Here is a 17082-nt window from a genome sequence, read left to right as displayed (position 1 = left end):
CACTTAACCTGGCCCCCCGCGTGGTGGAAAGCTGGCCCCCTCCACCGGTGTGGACTAACTGCCTGGGGGTTTTCATTTTTTGTCCCCACCACAGTGATGCATGTGCGCGGTCTCAGGGCAGCACAGGGCTTGGCCCCAGAGGTGCTGAGGCGCAGGCAGGTCGCCCCGGGCTCCTGGGCAGCGCCCCCAGGCAAGAGGAGCCTGTTCCTATGTGCCGTGGGCCCTGCAAGGGGCTTGGTGTGGGCGGGGGGCTCCTCCCTCCCTCCCGGAGCGGTCAGCCGGCGATGGGCTCCGCGGGGGGGGCTGGGAGCCGTTTGCAGCCCGCACGTGTGCTCGGTCCGTGCTGTGGCCGCGTCCACACCGCGCTGTCACGTGTGTCTGCGCCCCGCGCCCCGGCAGCGCGTGGAGGAGGGCTGCGCTGCGCAGGGGGCAACACCGCCCGCGGGCTCATTTACATGCGATTTGCATATGCAGATATGGGCGGGGCTGAAGTTCGCCTCTAGGGGCGGGCGGGGTTCAACAGGCTGCTGCCTCCTCCAATCGCGGCGAGCAGGGCTCGCAAAGCAGGCCGGGAAGGGCCAGGAACGTGTCCAGAGCGGTTCCTGCCCGCCCGCCCGCTGCCCTGGCCCGGCTCTGCCCGGACAGACCCGCCGCCCACGGGAACGGAGGGTGCCGGTAAGACGGAGATGGGCGCGGCGCGGCAAGGCGCGGGGCGGGAGGAGGGCACGCCGGGCCGGGAGGAGCCGCCCAGGCCGAGCCCGGCGCTGCAGGCAGGGCCCGCGCACACCTTCCCGGCGGGGGAAGGCAGGACCCCTCCACCCACCCCCCGCCGCAAGCCTGGCTGCGGATCCGTGCTGCGGGGCATTGCTGTGCGGGTCGCAAGGGGCCCTGGGGACTGCAGCACCCCCCACCCCCACTGTGCAGAGATCTGGGCTGGCACGTGGCACATGCCCCCCCGCCTCCTGAAGGACCTGCTGGTGTCTCCATCCCCCCTTCCCTCACCCTGGGGGGCTGCAGCCCCCAAATATCTCTTCTGCTTCTCCTCCTCCTCGCGTCCCTGCAGGGACCTGCTCTCCAGCCTTTCCCGCTGTATTCACGACCCGGTGCTTGTGTGCGGGTGTGCGAGTGCACTGGTGCCCCTGCGTCCCACTTCCACCAGCCCCTTGCACACCTGAACCTGTCCGCCTGCACGGGTTCCCGTCCCTCTACACGCTGTTAATTTGGGACAAACGCTGTCCTGGGTCATGCAGCCTAGGACCGGGATTTCCGGTTCCTATTTGGGTGCAGTCCCACCCAATCAGGAAGCGGGGCTGACCCTAACGGCAGGGCGGGGGCAGGAGGGAGCAGCCGATGGGCTGGGAAGGGTGGAGAGCTGCGGATGCCCCATTTCTCCAGCCGGCCCGGTGCCCGCATCCTGCGCTGGGGCCGGAGGAGCAGGAAGGACGGCTCCGACACTGCTCCGAGTGGGGTGGTCGGGAGCATCAGGGCTGGGCAGACCTCAGGCTGGGGCAGGGTTACGGTCCCCGGTGTTGGATCCATGGCCAGATTTCCGCTGTCTCCTTTCCCACAGGTGTTCCTGGAGACCGGACGCTGCCGACAGGAGCCATACACGAGTGTACAGAGAGCGAGAGCCCAGGCCCCCGGCCGGTGAAACCCCTCCTGGGGAGACGTGGCTGCTGCGCTGGAGCCCGTGGCAGCCGTGGGCCTCCCCTTCCCGGCGGGAGCTGGGGGAGCAGGACCCAGGAGGTGTGCAGGCAGGGGCTGAAGGTGCAGAAGTCCCTCGTGTCATCCATACCGGAGCTGGTCCAGCACCGAGAGCTGTGGGGGCAGGATGCGATGCAGGCCATGCAGCCCCCTTGCGAGGCCGAGCTGCCCTCCACGACCCCACAGCTGGCACTGCGGGATGAGCTCCCCACCCCAGAGCCCTGGCGCCAGCTCTTCCGTGGCCTGCGCTACCGGGAAGCCGAGGGCCCAGGGAAGATTTGCAGCCGCCTGCGGGAGCTGTGCCGGTGCTGGCTGGAGCCCCAGTGCCGCAGCAAGGAGCAGATGCTGGAGCTGGTGGTGCTGGAGCAGTTCCTGGCCATCCTGCCCCCGGAGATGCGGAGCTGGGTGTGCGGGTGCCGCGTGGAGACGTGTGCCCAGGCCGTGGCCCTGGCCGAGGGGTTTCAGCTGGGGCAGGCGGAGGACGAGAAGCTCCAGGTGAGAGCCTTTGTTTGGTGCCATCTGCACCTCCACATGTCGGGGGATGTCCCCCCCAGATCCCGGCTCCCCGGTGACACATGTATCTCGTCCCCAGGTCACCGTGCGTGTGAAGGTCGAGGAGGGGTCGTCAGACCAGATGCAGCCCCCGGGGCCCCTGCCAGAGCCTGGTGATTCCCAGGTGCAGCAGCTGAAGGCTCATCATAAGGACAGGCCTCTGGAGGAAGCAGGAGATCAGGAGATCGCCAAAGAGGAGCCCCCCCCCAACCCGGAGCCAGGTCCTTACCAGCCTGTTTGATGTACAAGCTTAACATGGGCTCAACACTCAAACAGTATCAGTTACCTCCCCACACCCCCCGCCATTATTAGTGTTGACGACAGGGTTTAGGTCAGTTGAGTTTGGGGGACAACTAAGTAGAAAACAGGGCTGGGAGTGGGGTCGCAGGCTCCAAACAAGCGCTGCACGGGGGGACAGCGAGCGGAGCAGAGCGGGCAGTAGCCGGTGGCTCTTGAATGAGTCCAAGGAGCCAGGGGCAGGTGAGGTGCGGGATGAAGTCCTGGCATGCAGTTAGGAGCCTGAGTGGCTGTCCTGCGGTTGGGGTGAGCGGCTCCAATGCCTGCCCCTGCCCGGGACACAGCCACAAGGTTAGTACCTGTGTGGCTGGGGTGGGACAGGGCTCTGGTCCCTGTGGGTGGTCCGAGGCCCAGGATCTTTCTCACTGCCTGCACCGCTGCTCTCAGAAAGATGCTTTAAGTGACTGGCTCTTGCCGTGCTGCCATGGTCACAATCAGTGATCTAATTGCTGTTCTTATATCTGTGTTGCAATAATATCAGTCAATAAGAGGCTGGTGCAGTTGATGTGGAAATGAGTCCCCAGTGGCCTGTGGCTGGGCCAGGTGCAGTTCACCCAGGCCTCCGTCCTGCTGCAGCTCCCCGGGACAGGGGAGACCTGGGAGCTGTCAGCACTTGGAGGGTCCCCAGGCAGGTGCCCCGGACCAGGCCCTTCCCCAGGTGAGGTGAGGAGTGGTGGGTCTCCCCTTTCCAGTGGCAGGAGGCCCCGTCCCCCAGTGCAGAAATCTCTCTGCCAGAACAGTTTGGTGGGTCCGTGCTCCAGCAGGTGGGCGACTCTTGCTCTCCCGGTGCTCCTGGGAGCATTTCATGCATCCTAGAATAGCCTGACCTTGCATTTTCCCCCCCTCCACCCAAACATGTGGACCTGACCCAACACCAGCATCCCTCCAGATCCCTTCTCAGGGAGCGATGTCACGATGCCGTGATCATCACCGGCGCTGAGGCAGTTCTAGGGGCTCATCTGCAGCCTCTTGCCAGTGGGACAATGAGTCTCCTGTCTCCCCTCTCCACACAGTGCAGCTTCCAGCTCCCTTCATCCCAGGCCAGTCCAGGAGACGAGCAGGGCTTTCCCCTGCCACCACCCCAGGGCTCACCTGTGCACTCTCTTCCACCCACAGGCGCTGGGACCCTGAGCAGAGCGGATCAGCAGCCTCCCGAGGAAGGGCCTGTAAACCTGGAGCCGCAGAGACCCTCCCCAGGGACACGGGGACAGAGCGGCTTCCTGACGCCCGGGCCGGGCCAGCTGCAGGAGGGGCAGGGCAGGCCGGCGAAGCAGGGGCAGAGCATGGAGGTGAGCAGTGCACCGGGTGGGAGTGGGAGTGCAGCTGGGGCAGAGCCCAGGAGGAGCCAGGGGTGCTGTGAGGAGTTTCGGGAGCAGAGACCAGAGGAGTGAGCAGGGGTGCTGGCACAGGAAGGCCTGGTCAGAGTCCAGCCAGCCAGCACCAGGGAGCCCGGGGCAGTGGTCTCTGCAACTCAGTCCAGCAAGGCCTCTCCCACCTGGCTAGGACTGGGAGCACAGAGGGTCTCTGCAGTCGATGCCAGCAGGGTCCCCCCAGCCCATCAGTTTGGCAGGAGTGAGCAGCACACCTGGCGGCTGATTATCTGTGTTAGTGTGAGGGGAGGTAGAAGCCGGGATGGATTTGCAGGTTACAGATTAACTGACTCAGAGGCGCAGCACAGGTTTTTTCGATTCCACACTCATTTGATAAGTTTGAATTGAAGGGTGTGCACAGACCAGACTATTAAATAGAGAGAGTCTTTTGAATACCAAGTGCAGAGGGGCAGTGTGGTGGGAAGGGGGACAGTGCTGGGAGAGGGGATGTTAATCGGAGAAGACTGCACAGTCCCTATGTGGACCGTGTGTAACACAACCCAGCCTGCAGATGATTTGTGGTTGCACAACTCCATGTTAAGGTTTGTGCTGAAGTGTTTGGTGTAAGGACAGCTATTCTGAGGTCAGCACTGGGAAGTGCAGGGAGGTGAAAGTGTCCTGCCACAAGCCTTTCTGTCTTTCTGGACCAGATGCCATGGGGCAGTGGGAGGGATTGTGGGGTACAAGCAGGGGTTGGGAGGCTATGGGTTGGGAGCGATTTCCTTTTATGAGAGAATATGCAATTTTGAAACTGAGAAAACCAAGATCCCTGCATATCATGTGTCAGCTGAGTAACGTACCCCTGCCTGTCCTGGCTAAGCGTGCAAAGGGCTGTAGTGCAGAGTGAGTGCAGACAGGACCGTGGGGACAGGAGACACTGATGGCGTAACGCTTGTGCCGGCAGCTCCGGGAGGTGTTTGAGGACGTGGCAGTGTATTTCACAAGGGAGGAGTGGGAGCTGCTGGAAGAGGAAGACAAGGGGCTTTACCAGGACCAGATGCTGAGGAACCACCAAGCCCTCGTTTCCCTGGGTAAAGCTCTGGTTCTTGCCTTGCAGAGCTCACATGGCTCCAGGGCAGTGTTGTTGTCTTCTCCCTCCTTCTAACAGTCTCGTCCTCATGAACGTTTGGCTGGTGGGTTAAATCCCTTTGCTCCCCTCTGCTCTGTCCATGAGTAGACTTCTCCTATCTCATACTTGTATATATTCCTCCTTCATTTTTATCCAGCCGCCTTCCCTGGAGTCTTTCCCCTTGAAAACAGGATTTCCCTTTGCCTTCTCACCATGATCATATCATTTGCCATTCATTGTGCCTCAAAATGCATTAACAGCTGTTGCTTGTGCAGTTATTCTGATTTCCTCCCTCTCTTGCCTAGTGTGTCCTGTCCAAGCTCATTTCCACTCATTTGCCTGGAATTGCACTGGTGTTTGCTTCCTATGACCATATGTCCACTACCTGGATGAAAAGGACCATCCTCTTCCCCCTGCTATGCCTTCTCTTTCAGCCTATACGTCCATCCTCCCTTTTCCTTCAAGTCCTGAGTATAATCCGTGAGTTCATTGGCTCCATTTCCCAAATTTCAGTTGCTTATTCTGCATCCAGTACCAGTGGATAAACTCTCTTTAACCGCTGCCCAAGCAGGATATCGAGGCCCTGCCCCTGACTTGATCTGCCGCATCCAGCGAGGACAGGTGGAGCTCTGGGTCCGTGATTATGAGGACCGTGAAGAAATGCAGAAGTTAGAGGACCTGCTGCCAGGTGAGTTGTGGCTGTCCCCTCCACCCGACTCCCCTCTCACATGCTCCATGTCCAGGGTGAAAGGGAGCCTGGAAATTGCAGACCTGCCCTGTGCTGCCATTTCAGGGTGCTGACCTCAAATAGCTTGTGCTGTCATGTGTGCAGACGGGTGTTGTTCCACCCCCTGAAAGTCAAACTGTGGAAACGGTTACCAACAGGATTGTTTTTGCCAAAGACCCCCAGTGTTTGACATGGCCCCTTGCTGGTATAATATCAAGTAAACCTAAATAGTAATTATTGCAAGTTTCATCCCTGTAATACGACCTGACAAGTGGCTCCATTACGCATTACAGCAGCGACCTTTGGTGGTGCCGGCCTTCACTGGCTGTGGGAGATGTTTCTTTCTGGTTTTTCTGCTGTTCAAGTAGAAATTGCACGACTGAACTCCCCAGAGTAAGAGCATGCACACAACACCCTCTTCCTTTGTTTGTCTGCTGTGTCAATAACTTTCTCATTCCAAATTGCCTAATCCCCAAGTTCCTTACCAGCCAAACGGTTTTTCTCCAGTGATAATTATGGCTAAGTCTTTTAATCTCTTCTAGTATTCAAATGATGGTATTCTTTAATATTTAAGATGGCTTTCTGGATCAGACAAACATCCCATGATCAGGGTTTTCGGGGACCAGACATGTTCTCGGGAATCGTGCCCCTTCTATATAATGGGCAACGCTTTTCTTGCTGTTTCAAAAAGATTGCTTGGTGCCACGTGAGCACTCCCAGTGCCCCTCTGCCCTGCAAGATGCTGGAGAGATGCTAAGGGTCAAAAGGAAATGAACAAAAGGATGAGAATACAAACAAATGGTCAATCTGCCCTTCTCAATCTTTGGCGTGACTGATATTTTTGAGGCCCAGGAGGCCATGCTCCAGGGGTGTACCATTTTCTGTAGCCACTTCGCAGATATTCCAGAACTCATCCAGGACTTGTGCTTACATTTCCTTGTGTAGAATAGTTAACACCGCAGCCACTTACAGCAATAACATTACACAAACACAGCTGTGCAAGCAAGACAATGACTATGCAGAACACAGTGAAGCTTGAATCTTCTTTGTACCAAGGGAAATTCTTGATGACTCGCTGCTGGTCCGCATCCTGGAAAACACAAAGACAAAAAAGGGAATGGCTTAACCCCCTTTAAGTAAGTTCATGTCATGGGATCCCTTCTGACACTGTGGTTGGCTTGGCCCTGGCCCTGGCCCTCCTGCAGCTCCTTCACAGGTTCCCCTCTTTGCAGCTTCAGAGGCTGTTTTTTTAGCAGTCTTTTCTACTTCAAGTGACAGCTGCTGCAAGGTGTATCCTGCCACACACTTTCCCTCCTTGGCTTTCACCAGGAGTTTTCTGTTGGGGGTAGGCTCCCCCTATCCTTTTCAGAGGAAAAAGTAGCCCACAAGGCAGTGGGAGCCAAGGTTTTCAGACGCTCTGCACTCGCCTTTCTCAGGAGTGGCAACGTGGTGTTGCATAGAGACTGCCCTGCCACAAGTAGCTCCACTGCACTAACCAGTCCCAGGAGGGTGTAGTGTTCAGGTCTTACCCAGGTCTAATTTTTGACTCTCCTGCCCTGGTTATCATCACCCATCATGGGCACAGTCTCTCACTTCTGGGTTTTTTGTGCACAAGCCATTCTTGTTGTACAAGAGAGAGGCTGGGGCTGTCCCTGGTGTCTCCTTGTCCAGTTGACCAGGAGCACTGGACGTGTGTAACCCTGGGCTCAGGCTGCATGAAGTGGATCAGAGGAGTGGGTGGGATTCAGAAGATTTCATGTTGTGGGGGGAAGTGAACCCCCCACTGCTTGCACCAGAATCTCCCCTGTGCCATTTCCTCTCTGGGGCCTTGAGTGTCACGAAGCCTGAGGCTCAGCCCAGAGTCCGTGTGCGGTTTCATGCCAAGACCTTTGTCCCAGTGCAGCTGTCTGTGATGTGGAGGCTGCCTGGATTCGTTAGCAGAGGAAAGCTCCATGGGCTCATTCCCTGCACCAGACATTGCCCCTGCAACATGTAGGTAGCAGATCACTGCTCTCAATCCTCCACCCCTAGAACATTTCTTGGAGGGATAATGCATGAAACATAATGGCTTTTGCTACCAAGCAGTGTAAGGCAGTGCTAACCGGACACTCCTGACTGGTGACAAGTCCTGGACATGCACCCTGAGGCTGTTCACCCTTGTACCCAGATGCTACTTTCAGGACTGCCAGAGATCAAGGGCAAGCATTGCAGATGGGTCTCACCAAAGCACTGGTGCTTGTGGAGTGTGTCAGCCCAGTCAGGTGGAGGCTCAGCATCATCTGCCCCTGGACCCACCAGTGCTGTGGGATACAGCAGCCCTTTGAGAGCCTCATTTTTTTCTTTTATCAGATCCCTCTGGTCTCATCCTCATCCTCTCAAAACGTGAACCTATTCGGGTACTGTCGAAACTCACATGTCCCACAGGGACCTCGCACTGCCTCACCCCCAGTACTTGGGCCTGTGGCCGAAAGACCTAGTTTTCTTGGGGAAACAAGTGCCAAGCACTGCCCTGCCCTGCTCTGAGGCCCATCCCAGCAGAAGGAATAGCAGTGCTTGCCCCTTGGCAGCAGGGCAGGGACTAATCTGGTGTTTCTTCCTCCCATGCAGGACATGCCTGGTTGCTGAGCAGAACTGAGGAGCAGGCTCCTGAGGAAGGGCCTGGAAAGCTGAAGCCACCATGGGCTTCCCTGGGGAGTGTAGGTGAGGTGGATTCCCTGAGGCCAGAGAAGGACCAGTGGCACAAGGGTCAGGGGATGCCCCAAAAGCAGGAGAATGTAGCAGTGAATGTGGTCCCATCTCTAGTTGGGCGTTGGAGTGAAGAGGGGAAAGAAGCCAGAAAAAGGCCAAGGTGCAGGGATGGATATGTCATGCTGAGACACCTGAAGAGGCAGAAAGGAAAGGTGCACTGGAGAGAGACACTGCATGCAAGGCAAGGCATTGTGGGGGACCTCAGAGGGAAGCAGGAGCTCACTGCCAAGCCCGGGGGGAGAGCCTACCCCTGTCCTCAGTGCAGGAAAAGTTTTAGCTGCCCCTCGCACCTGGCTCTGCACAAGATAAGGCACGCTGGGGAGAAGCCCCATGTACGCACCACGTGTGAGAAGAGCTTCACCTGCCTCTCGACCCTGGCTGCTCAACACCAGATCCATTCTGGACAGCTCTCCCACCGCTTCACCAAAAGGGGGAAGAGCTTTGTGCTGCTCAAAACCCAGGATGTGCACAGGAAGAAGCGTCAGTACTGCTGTGTCACATGTGGTAAGACCTTCACCCATTTCTTCTCCCTGGTTCAGCACCGGCGCATGCACTTGGGGAGGAAGACGCACCGCTGCACTGAGTGCAGGAAGATCTTCATTAGCTGGCAAGGCCTGTCCCAACACTCGTGTGTGCAGAGGAGGCAGCAGCCACACTACTGCACAAAGTGTGGGAAGAGCTTCAGGCAGCCCTCCAGCCTGGCCAGGCACAGGTGCATGCACACATGGGAGAAGTCACATCCTTGCTCTGTGTGTGGGAAGAGCTTCATCTCCTCTTCCAAGCTGGCCCAACACCGGGTTATCCACACAAGGGAGAAGCCACATCAGTGCTCTGCGTGTGGGAAGAGCTTCAGTTATCCCTCCGAGCTGGCCCGGCACCAGCGCATCCACACAGGGGAGAAGCCATATCATTGCTCTGAGTGTGGGAAGAGCTTCAGTTATTCCTCCGACCTGGCCCAGCACCAGCGCATCCACACAGGGGAGAAACCACATCAGTGCTCTGAGTGTGGGAAGAGCTTCAGTTATTCCTCCTGCCTGGTCCGGCACCAGCGCGTCCACACAGGGGAGAAGCCATATCAGTGCTCTGGGTGTGGGAAGAGCTTCAGTTATCCCTCCGAGCTGGCCCGGCACCAGCGCATCCACACAGGGGAGAAGCCATATCAGTGCTCTGAGTGTGGGAAGAGCTTCAGTAATTCCTCGGACCTGGCCCGGCACCAGCGCGTCCACACAGGGGAGAAGCCATATCAGTGCTCTGAGTGTAGGAAGAGCTACAGGTATTCTTCCAACCTGGTCCGGCACCAGCTCATACACACAGGGGAGAAGCCATATCAGTGCTCTGAGTGTGGGAAGAGCTTCAGTTATCCCTCTGACCTGGCCAAGCACCAGCGCATCCACACAGGGGAGAAGCCATATCAGTGCTCTGAGTGTGGGAAGAGCTTCAGTTATTCCTCCGCCCTGGCCCACCACAAGCGCGTCCACACAGGAAAGAAGCCATATGATTGCTCTGAGTGTGGGAAGAGTTTCAGTTGTTCGTCCTCGCTGGCCAGCCACCAGCGCATCCACACGGGAGAGAAACCATATCAGTGCTCTGAGTGTGGCAAGAGCTTCACCCAATTCTCTGACCTGACCAAGCACCAGCACATCCACCGAGGGGAGAAGCCATATCAGTGCTCTGAGTGTGGCAAGAGCTTCACCCAATCCTCCAACCTGGCCCAGCACCAGCATGTCCACACTGGGGAGAAGCCACATGAGTGCTCTGAGTGTGGGAAGAGCTTCAGTTCTTCCTCTAACCTGATCCGGCACCAGCGTGTCCACAGAAGGGAGACGCCATATCAGTGCTCTGAGTGTGGGAAGAGCTTCATTTATTCCTCCAACCTGGCCCAGCACAAGCGCATCCACACAGGGGAGAAGCCACATCATTGCTCTGCGTGTGGGAAGAGCTTCAATAATTCCTTTAGCCTGGTCCAGCACAAGCGCATCCACACAGGGGAGAAGCCATATCATTGCTCTGAGTGTGGGAAGAGCTTCAGTAATTCCTCCCACCTGGGCCGGCACCAGCACGTCCACACAGGGGAGAGGCCATATCAGTGCTCTGAGTGTGGGAAGAGCTTCAGTTATTCCTCCCTCTTGGTCAAGCACCAGCACATCCACACAGGGGAGAAGCCATATCAGTGCTCTGACTGTGGGAAGAGTTTCAGCATCCCCTTCAACCTGGCCCGGCACCGGCGCATGCACAAAGGGGAGAAGCCACATCATTGCTCTTAGTGTAGGAAGAGGTTCTCCTACTCCTGCAGCCTGTGCTGAACACCAGTGCATGTACACAGAGGAGAAGCTACATCAGTGCTCTGAGTATTGGAGAAGCTTCACCCATCTCAGCACCCACCAATGGTGCATTCAAACCAGCTCCCTCATGCTGGTGGCCTGCAGAAAGAGTTCCCCCAGGCTTTGTCCCTTGTAGGAAACTGTGGGAGTCCAGAGCCCAGATGCTGGCCCCCAACATATGGTTGGGGGCGGGGGCTAAGAGGAAACACCTCAGGCAGAGGTCAGCCCCAATGTGGGGGGAGGAGACGAGGAGGAGATGATCTTTGCATCAGTCTTGGAGCCCTCTTCCCACAGCAAGACCCAGAGCTGGGTGAGCCAGAGCCACAGGGTGAGCAACCCTGGGTGAGCGACTAGCAACTGGCTCAACAGGTGCCCCAAGCCAGCCCCGTCTGCCCTGTTCCTGCCCTCACCCACCACTGCCACCCATCTGCACCAGAGAGGGGACTGCGGGAGTGGGGGGCAGTCTGCACATGGTGCCGGCTCCAGGGGGGTGTCTACCCCCTTGGGAGAGCAGGTTCTCCTCACTGCTGCAAGCACCCCTGCCAGCATGCCCGCAACATGCAGTGCTGGGGCAGGTATTAGGGTCAGGACAGGTGGCTTGTGCTGGGCCTGGGTTGGGGCATTGGGCACAGGCTATCCAGCCAAGCATGGAGGAATCAGGCTGAGTTTGTCCCCTCTGGGGGTTGGTGGTTTGCACCAGCAGCCCCTGCAGAGTCAGGGGCAGGGCTGGAGGTGGGGGCATTACTGTCCATGCCCTGCAGGACGGAAGGCACCGGATGTGGTGGGAGGTCTGCAAGGACCTGACGCAGATGCTGGTGTTTGTCCCACGTGGGATCTGTGTTCACCTGGGACAGGTGTGAAGGGAGGTAGGGTAGGTAGGGGTGATACCCCATTGCTTGCATCATTGGGGGGGTACAACTCCACCTGGGGTATTTTTTTGGTACACCTTCTGGGGGGGCCGACACTTACCCGGGGCAGGTGTGATAGAGGCTGTAATGGGGCAGATGTTGCTATGCCACAATTGTGCAGCAGGGGGTGCTGTGGCGGTGCCTGTTCTCTCCTGGGGCAGGTGTGCAATGGGCTGCCAGGGGGTGGGGGGATGGGTGGACCCCCATTTCTTCCTCTCTCTCCTTCTACTTGCACTCCCCACCCCTGTGCCCCCAAAAGCCCAAGCCCAACTGGTGAGCCCCGGGGGATCTGCAGGGGGCTTGGCTCCATCCCAGGGATTCCTCCTCAACACCAAGATGGATCTGGCCCCCTGGTCAGGCCAGTACAGACTGGGGAGCTTTGCTTGCCTTTCTAGTGTGATCCCGGTCTCTGCCTGGGGTCCCTGGGGTGTGGATTACCAAGCTGTCACAGCAGCATGAGGATGAGCACCGTGGCCCCGCTGCTTTTACTGGGGCAGGACCAGGTGCGATGTCTGCTCTGTGTCAGGCATGTGGCAGTTTGGCTAAGAAGTGCGATGATGGGTTTGTCTGGGCTGGTTTGGACGGGGCTGATGCTGACTCAGGTGATGGCTGGACTGGAGGTGAGCTCTGCAGGCCTCCTCAGCCCCTCTCTTCTAGCATTTCCTTGATGAGAACGTCCCCTAGAGCCATGGCTCTCAGCCTTTTTAGACTGCGGACTGGCAAACGCGGACAGAAAGCAGCACCTTTCATAGATTTAACTGCATAGACATTAGGCCTGGAAGGGACCTTATAAGGCCATTCCCTTCCTCATCAGCCCTCACATTTTCCATTGATTTCTTCACAGTGCCTGGCCATGGAGCTGGTGTTCTTATTGAACTCTCCGCAGTGGCTCCTAGGTCTCTGTCCTGTGTGGTAACAGCTCATGTGGAGCCTGTCCTGGTGTCAGTCCCATTTATACAATTCTCATTCATATGTGTTCCTGGCCCATTCCACTCAGATCATGACCCCGTGGTCAATAGAGTTAATATATTATTTACTCTTCATTATTATATACACGTTTTAAAGTGGGGGGATGGACATGATGAGACTTCTCATTCAGCTCCAGCACTCTCGAGTTGTAGGGCCCTAGAAGAAGCCTTCATCTCCAGAGAAGAGCCATGCGCATGATCAGAGGTCAGGGAAGCAGACCCTGCTATGACAGGCTGAGAGCCCTGGGGCTCTTTAGCCTGGAAAAGCGCAGGCTCAGGGGTGATCTGATGGCCACCTACAAGTTTATCAGGGGTGACCACCAGTATCTGGGGGAACGTTTGATCACCAGAGCGCCCCAAGGGATGATGACTAGGTCACAAACTACTACAAGACCGTTTCAGGCTGGACATAAGGAAGAATTTCTTTACTGTCTGAACCCCCAAGGTCTGGAATAGCCTCCTGCCGGGGCTGGTTCAAGCGCTGACATTGAACACCTTCAAGAGCAAACTGGATGCTTATCTTGCTGGGATCGTATGACCCCCAGCTGACTTCCTGCCCTTTGGGCTGGGGGCTGGACTCGATGATCTTCCGAGGCCCCTTCCAGCCCTAGTGTATGAAATCTATGAAAATGTCTATGAAATCTCTCTGAACTTTTCCTTCTCATGCCTGCACAATGCATCCCACACTGCACAGACACCAAGTCACAGCTCTGTCCTTCATACATCAGCAAGGATCCCTACTGTTGGAGCATGCTGTGCAGGTATCTGAAGAGAGGTGCAGCGTTTTGTTTTGTGTCATTACACTTTTAATACTGCCCCAGCCAGGAAACCTGCTCATCTTGCTTGGGAACAGAGATCAAAGCTCCCACAACATTTGATTCCCAAGCCATGCTGAAGTCTGCAGATCTTAGCAAGAGGATACCTAGGAATTTAGACCTCATTAGGTCCCTGCCTTCAGCTGTCGTGTGTAAGTGAGGAGATCGTGGCAAAAAAGGCAACCTAATGGCAGCCTAATGCCTTTGGCGTTTGCAAACTGTACCATCAAAAAGGGAGCAAATCTACTACCTTGGTGTGAGCAAAAGAGGTCTGGATCCCAGAGCCTTTTGTCTAAAAGCACTACAAAAAAACCTAAATCCAAGTCTTGGACCCTCTAGGCCCCACCACCTTTCTGAGGCACCCAATGGGTGGGCTATTGTAAGAGTGGACAGCTTTTTGGCTATCTCCATTCTCCTCCTTCACTTCCTCCATGAACATAAGGCAGGGAGTCTGCACCTTGCCATTAAGAGCGTAGGCAGGACCAGCCCTAGCAGCAGACAGGGGCTGAAATCTTCCAAAAGTGGAGGTTTGACACTACAGGGAAATCAGGGAGCCTTCAGGTGTCTCTGGTGAACACTGCAAAACCTGGAGTTTCCCTAATGGTGATTCTGAACTGCAGGGCCCCTGGGCTCCATGCATCAAGGCAAAGGTGGTGTGATGGGCTAGGTGGTAGTGACTTAGCCCAGGGGTTTTGAAAGGATAAAAGATGACTGGAGGACTTGGGATTGCCTTTCCTCACCAATCAGGCCCCAGAGATTCAGCCTCCATGTCCCCTGATTAGCCCCTTGGTTCACCTGGAGGGGATAAAATGGGCAGTGTGGCTGACTCAGGGGAGACCAGCAAGGGAGCACAAGGAAGGGGTCTCAAAGAGCTGGCAAGAGCTGGGCCAGTGGGGTGGGAGCAGTTGCCCCAGGAGCACCTGAAGGATTGGGACCTGCAGGCGGCAGTTTGATCCTCAGCAGCGCAGCAAGGGGCCAGCAGGAGAGGCTCCCCACTGGGCTCCAGAATCCCCTATGAGAGGCTGTGGCTAGCAGGAGGGGCTGCCTAGGTCCAGCAAGGATCTGAGCAGTGACCTGAGAGGTTCCCACCTCTGCTTCCATCTCCTCCAGCAAGAGGCCAGGCAGCTCAACATGAGGCCTGGACTCCAGGAAGGCCAAAACCCCTTGAAGTTTGGTACAGTGCTAGCTCTGGTGGCTACCTGCTGCAGCTTCTGCTTACTTATGGGAGATCTGAGTTCAAGTCCCAGGTTGGGTGATTTGGTGTGAGTGAAGTAACAGGGAGGAATTCTTGTTGCAGTGGAAAGGGGTCATTCTGTTTTCCTCCTTTCTTCCCCTCCAGGTACCTAGGCCCTATACTCCTTCTTATTTGACATTTTGTATTTTGCGCCTTTTATATTACACCAACCAGTATGGTTTGTTCTGCTGTTTGTGTTTTAATTTTTTAACCCTGTCTTTTGTCAACTGGATGAATATGTCAATGATTGTAAGTGTCTAACCTTTGTTGAATCCTGCCCCTTGGCGTGTTGTAGTACCCCCTAGACTCCTAGGTTTATAGTGCTTATGTTCCCAGTATTGTTCTCTCATTAAAAAAGTATATGGTTAAGTCCCCAGTGGTGTTCTGGCTCTGCTCTATAGGGGGAGGAGAGTCCCTACACCTCCCATAGTGCTAGTGCACCAGCTTTGATCCCTTCAATTGGAGAGGGGGTACCTCTTGGAGTACCGCCCGGGTTACATTTTGGGGGCTCATCCGGAATCCCCACGTAGCGGGTGCTAGAATATTATTCAAGCACTGTGTACCCCTGTAGAGAGAGAGAGAGCCACCCAGCGACATGTCCAATGCTTTCCTGTCTGTCGTACCCTCCAGGAGTGATGGGACTGTGCAGGGGGGAGCGGGGCAACCTGCTGGTACTGAGGCTACCTTTCCCCAAAGGTAAGCGTGTGTTCACTTCTAGGTTGGCGGACCTCCTCCGGCGGGCTTTAAACTATGCTCGTCGGGGGGGAGGGGAAGATGAGGGCGGGGGAAGCTGTAGACCACCAAACCATGTGGCACCCACAAGGACAGCCCAGCCTGAAGAAGGAGAACTTCGGGAACCTGCAATCCATGAGGCGACCAGCAGTGCAGCAAAGGTAAGCAATAAGGGGCCCTTTGGGAATCGGAGCTGGGGGGCAGAAAAGGCACCAGTCACAGGGCTCAAGTGCCTATATACTAATGCTAGGAGCATGGGGAACAAGCAGGATGAACTAGCGCTCCTGCTTGCACAAAACACCTATGACTTAGTAGGGCTAACAGAAACCTGGTGGGATTCGTCCCATGACTGGGTGGTACATATTGAGGGTTATAGGCTGTACAGAAAGGACAGGGTGGGGAAGAGAGGGGGAGGGGTTGCGCTCTATGTCAATGAGCAATATACATCAACCCTCATCAAGACGGAATCAGAGGGTTAGAAAGTAGAAGGATTGTGGGTTAGGTTACATTGGGGGCAAGGAGAAAGGGATTTGGTGGTAGGGGTCTGCTACAGACCCCCACACCAAGGGGAAGAACTAGATTTGGGGCTCCTAAGGAAGCTCTCAGAGACCATAAAAGCTAGGGAGGCAATAGTCATGGGGGACCTAAACTACCCGGACATCTGCTGGGACACACAGATGGCAAAGTCCCACCACTCACGCAGGCTCCTATCCTGTGTACAGGACCTCCACCTGACGCAGGAGGTACACGGTCACACTGGGGGTAATGCCTTACTGGATCTGGTATTGGCAACGGGGGATGATATGGTAGGGGACCTACAGATCGGTGGTCACCTGGGGGACAGTGATCACCTAATAATAGAATTCTTCATAAGACGTCGAGTGGGTAAGGTAACTAGTAGGGTGAAAGTGCTAGACCTTAGGAAAGCTGATTTCAATGAACTCAGGCGATTAGTCAAGGACGCACTGCAGAGTAGGAGTTTTGAAGAGATGGCAGCCCAGGAAGGGTGGCTGTGCCTTAAGGAAATGATCCTTCGGGCACAGAGGGAGGCGATCCCAACGCGAGGAAAAAGAGGGACAGTGACCAGGAGGCTTCCTTGGCTGACCAGAGAAATCCAGGGCAACCTGTGGACTAAAAGGGGAGCATATAAAAAGTGGAAACGGGGAGAGATTACCAAAGAGGAGTATACCTCCTCTGCTCGTGCTTGTAGGGAGGCAGTTAGACGGGACAAAGCTACCATGGAGCTGAGGATGGCATCCCAAGTAAAGGACAACAAGAAATTGTTTTTTAGATATATAGGGAGCAAAAGGAAGGCCCAGGGAGGAATAGGACCCCTGCTAAATGGGCAGAAGCAATTGGTGACGGAGAGGGGGGAAAAGGACGAGTTCTTTGCCTCAGTGTTCCTAAGCGAGGGGCACGACAAGTCTCTCACTGGGGTTGTAGAGAGGCAGCAGCAAGGCGCCAGACTTCCATGCGTAGACCCTGAGGTGGTGCAGAGTCACTTGGAAGAACTGGATGCCTTTAAGTCGGCAGGCCCAGATGAGCTCCATCTGAGGTTGCTGAAGGCACTGGCTGACATCATTGCAGAGCCACTGTCGGGAATATTCAAATGCTCGTGGCGCACGGGCCAAGTCCCA

At 56.2% G+C, this 17082-nt stretch overlaps 1 protein-coding gene across 1 annotated transcript; it reads left to right on the top strand.

The window, feature by feature from the left end:
- The first annotated feature begins 538 nt into the window (after positions 1–538).
- On the top strand, positions 539–15089 carry LOC109280974 (zinc finger protein 271). The gene is made up of 7 exons (XM_059725450.1): positions 539–675; positions 1571–2199; positions 2297–2477; positions 3670–3842; positions 4828–4954; positions 5561–5680; positions 8327–15089. Exons 2-7 carry the CDS (start codon positions 1837–1839, stop codon positions 10729–10731), a joined length of 3369 nt encoding a protein of 1122 aa, XP_059581433.1. The 5' UTR covers positions 539–675; positions 1571–1836; the 3' UTR covers positions 10732–15089.
- Positions 15090–17082: the final 1993 nt, after the last annotated feature.

The sequence above is a fragment of the Alligator mississippiensis genome, chromosome 1 (genome assembly GCF_030867095.1).
Source record: "Alligator mississippiensis isolate rAllMis1 chromosome 1, rAllMis1, whole genome shotgun sequence".
NCBI lineage: Eukaryota > Metazoa > Chordata > Crocodylia > Alligatoridae > Alligator > Alligator mississippiensis.
Note: the sequence above shows the minus strand (reverse complement) of the source record. Positions and strands in the feature narration are given on the sequence as shown.

Coding starts and splice junctions, on each gene's coding strand:
- LOC109280974 (XM_059725450.1), top strand. CDS start 1,837: ATGCAGGCCATGCAGCCCCCTTGCGAGGCCGAGCTGCCCTCCACGACC. Junction 2,200..2,296: donor CGGAGGACGAGAAGCTCCAG/GTGAGAGCCTTT, acceptor TCTCGTCCCCAG/GTCACCGTGCGTGTGAAGGT. Junction 4,955..5,560: donor CCAAGCCCTCGTTTCCCTGG/GTAAAGCTCTGG, acceptor CCGCTGCCCAAG/CAGGATATCGAGGCCCTGCC.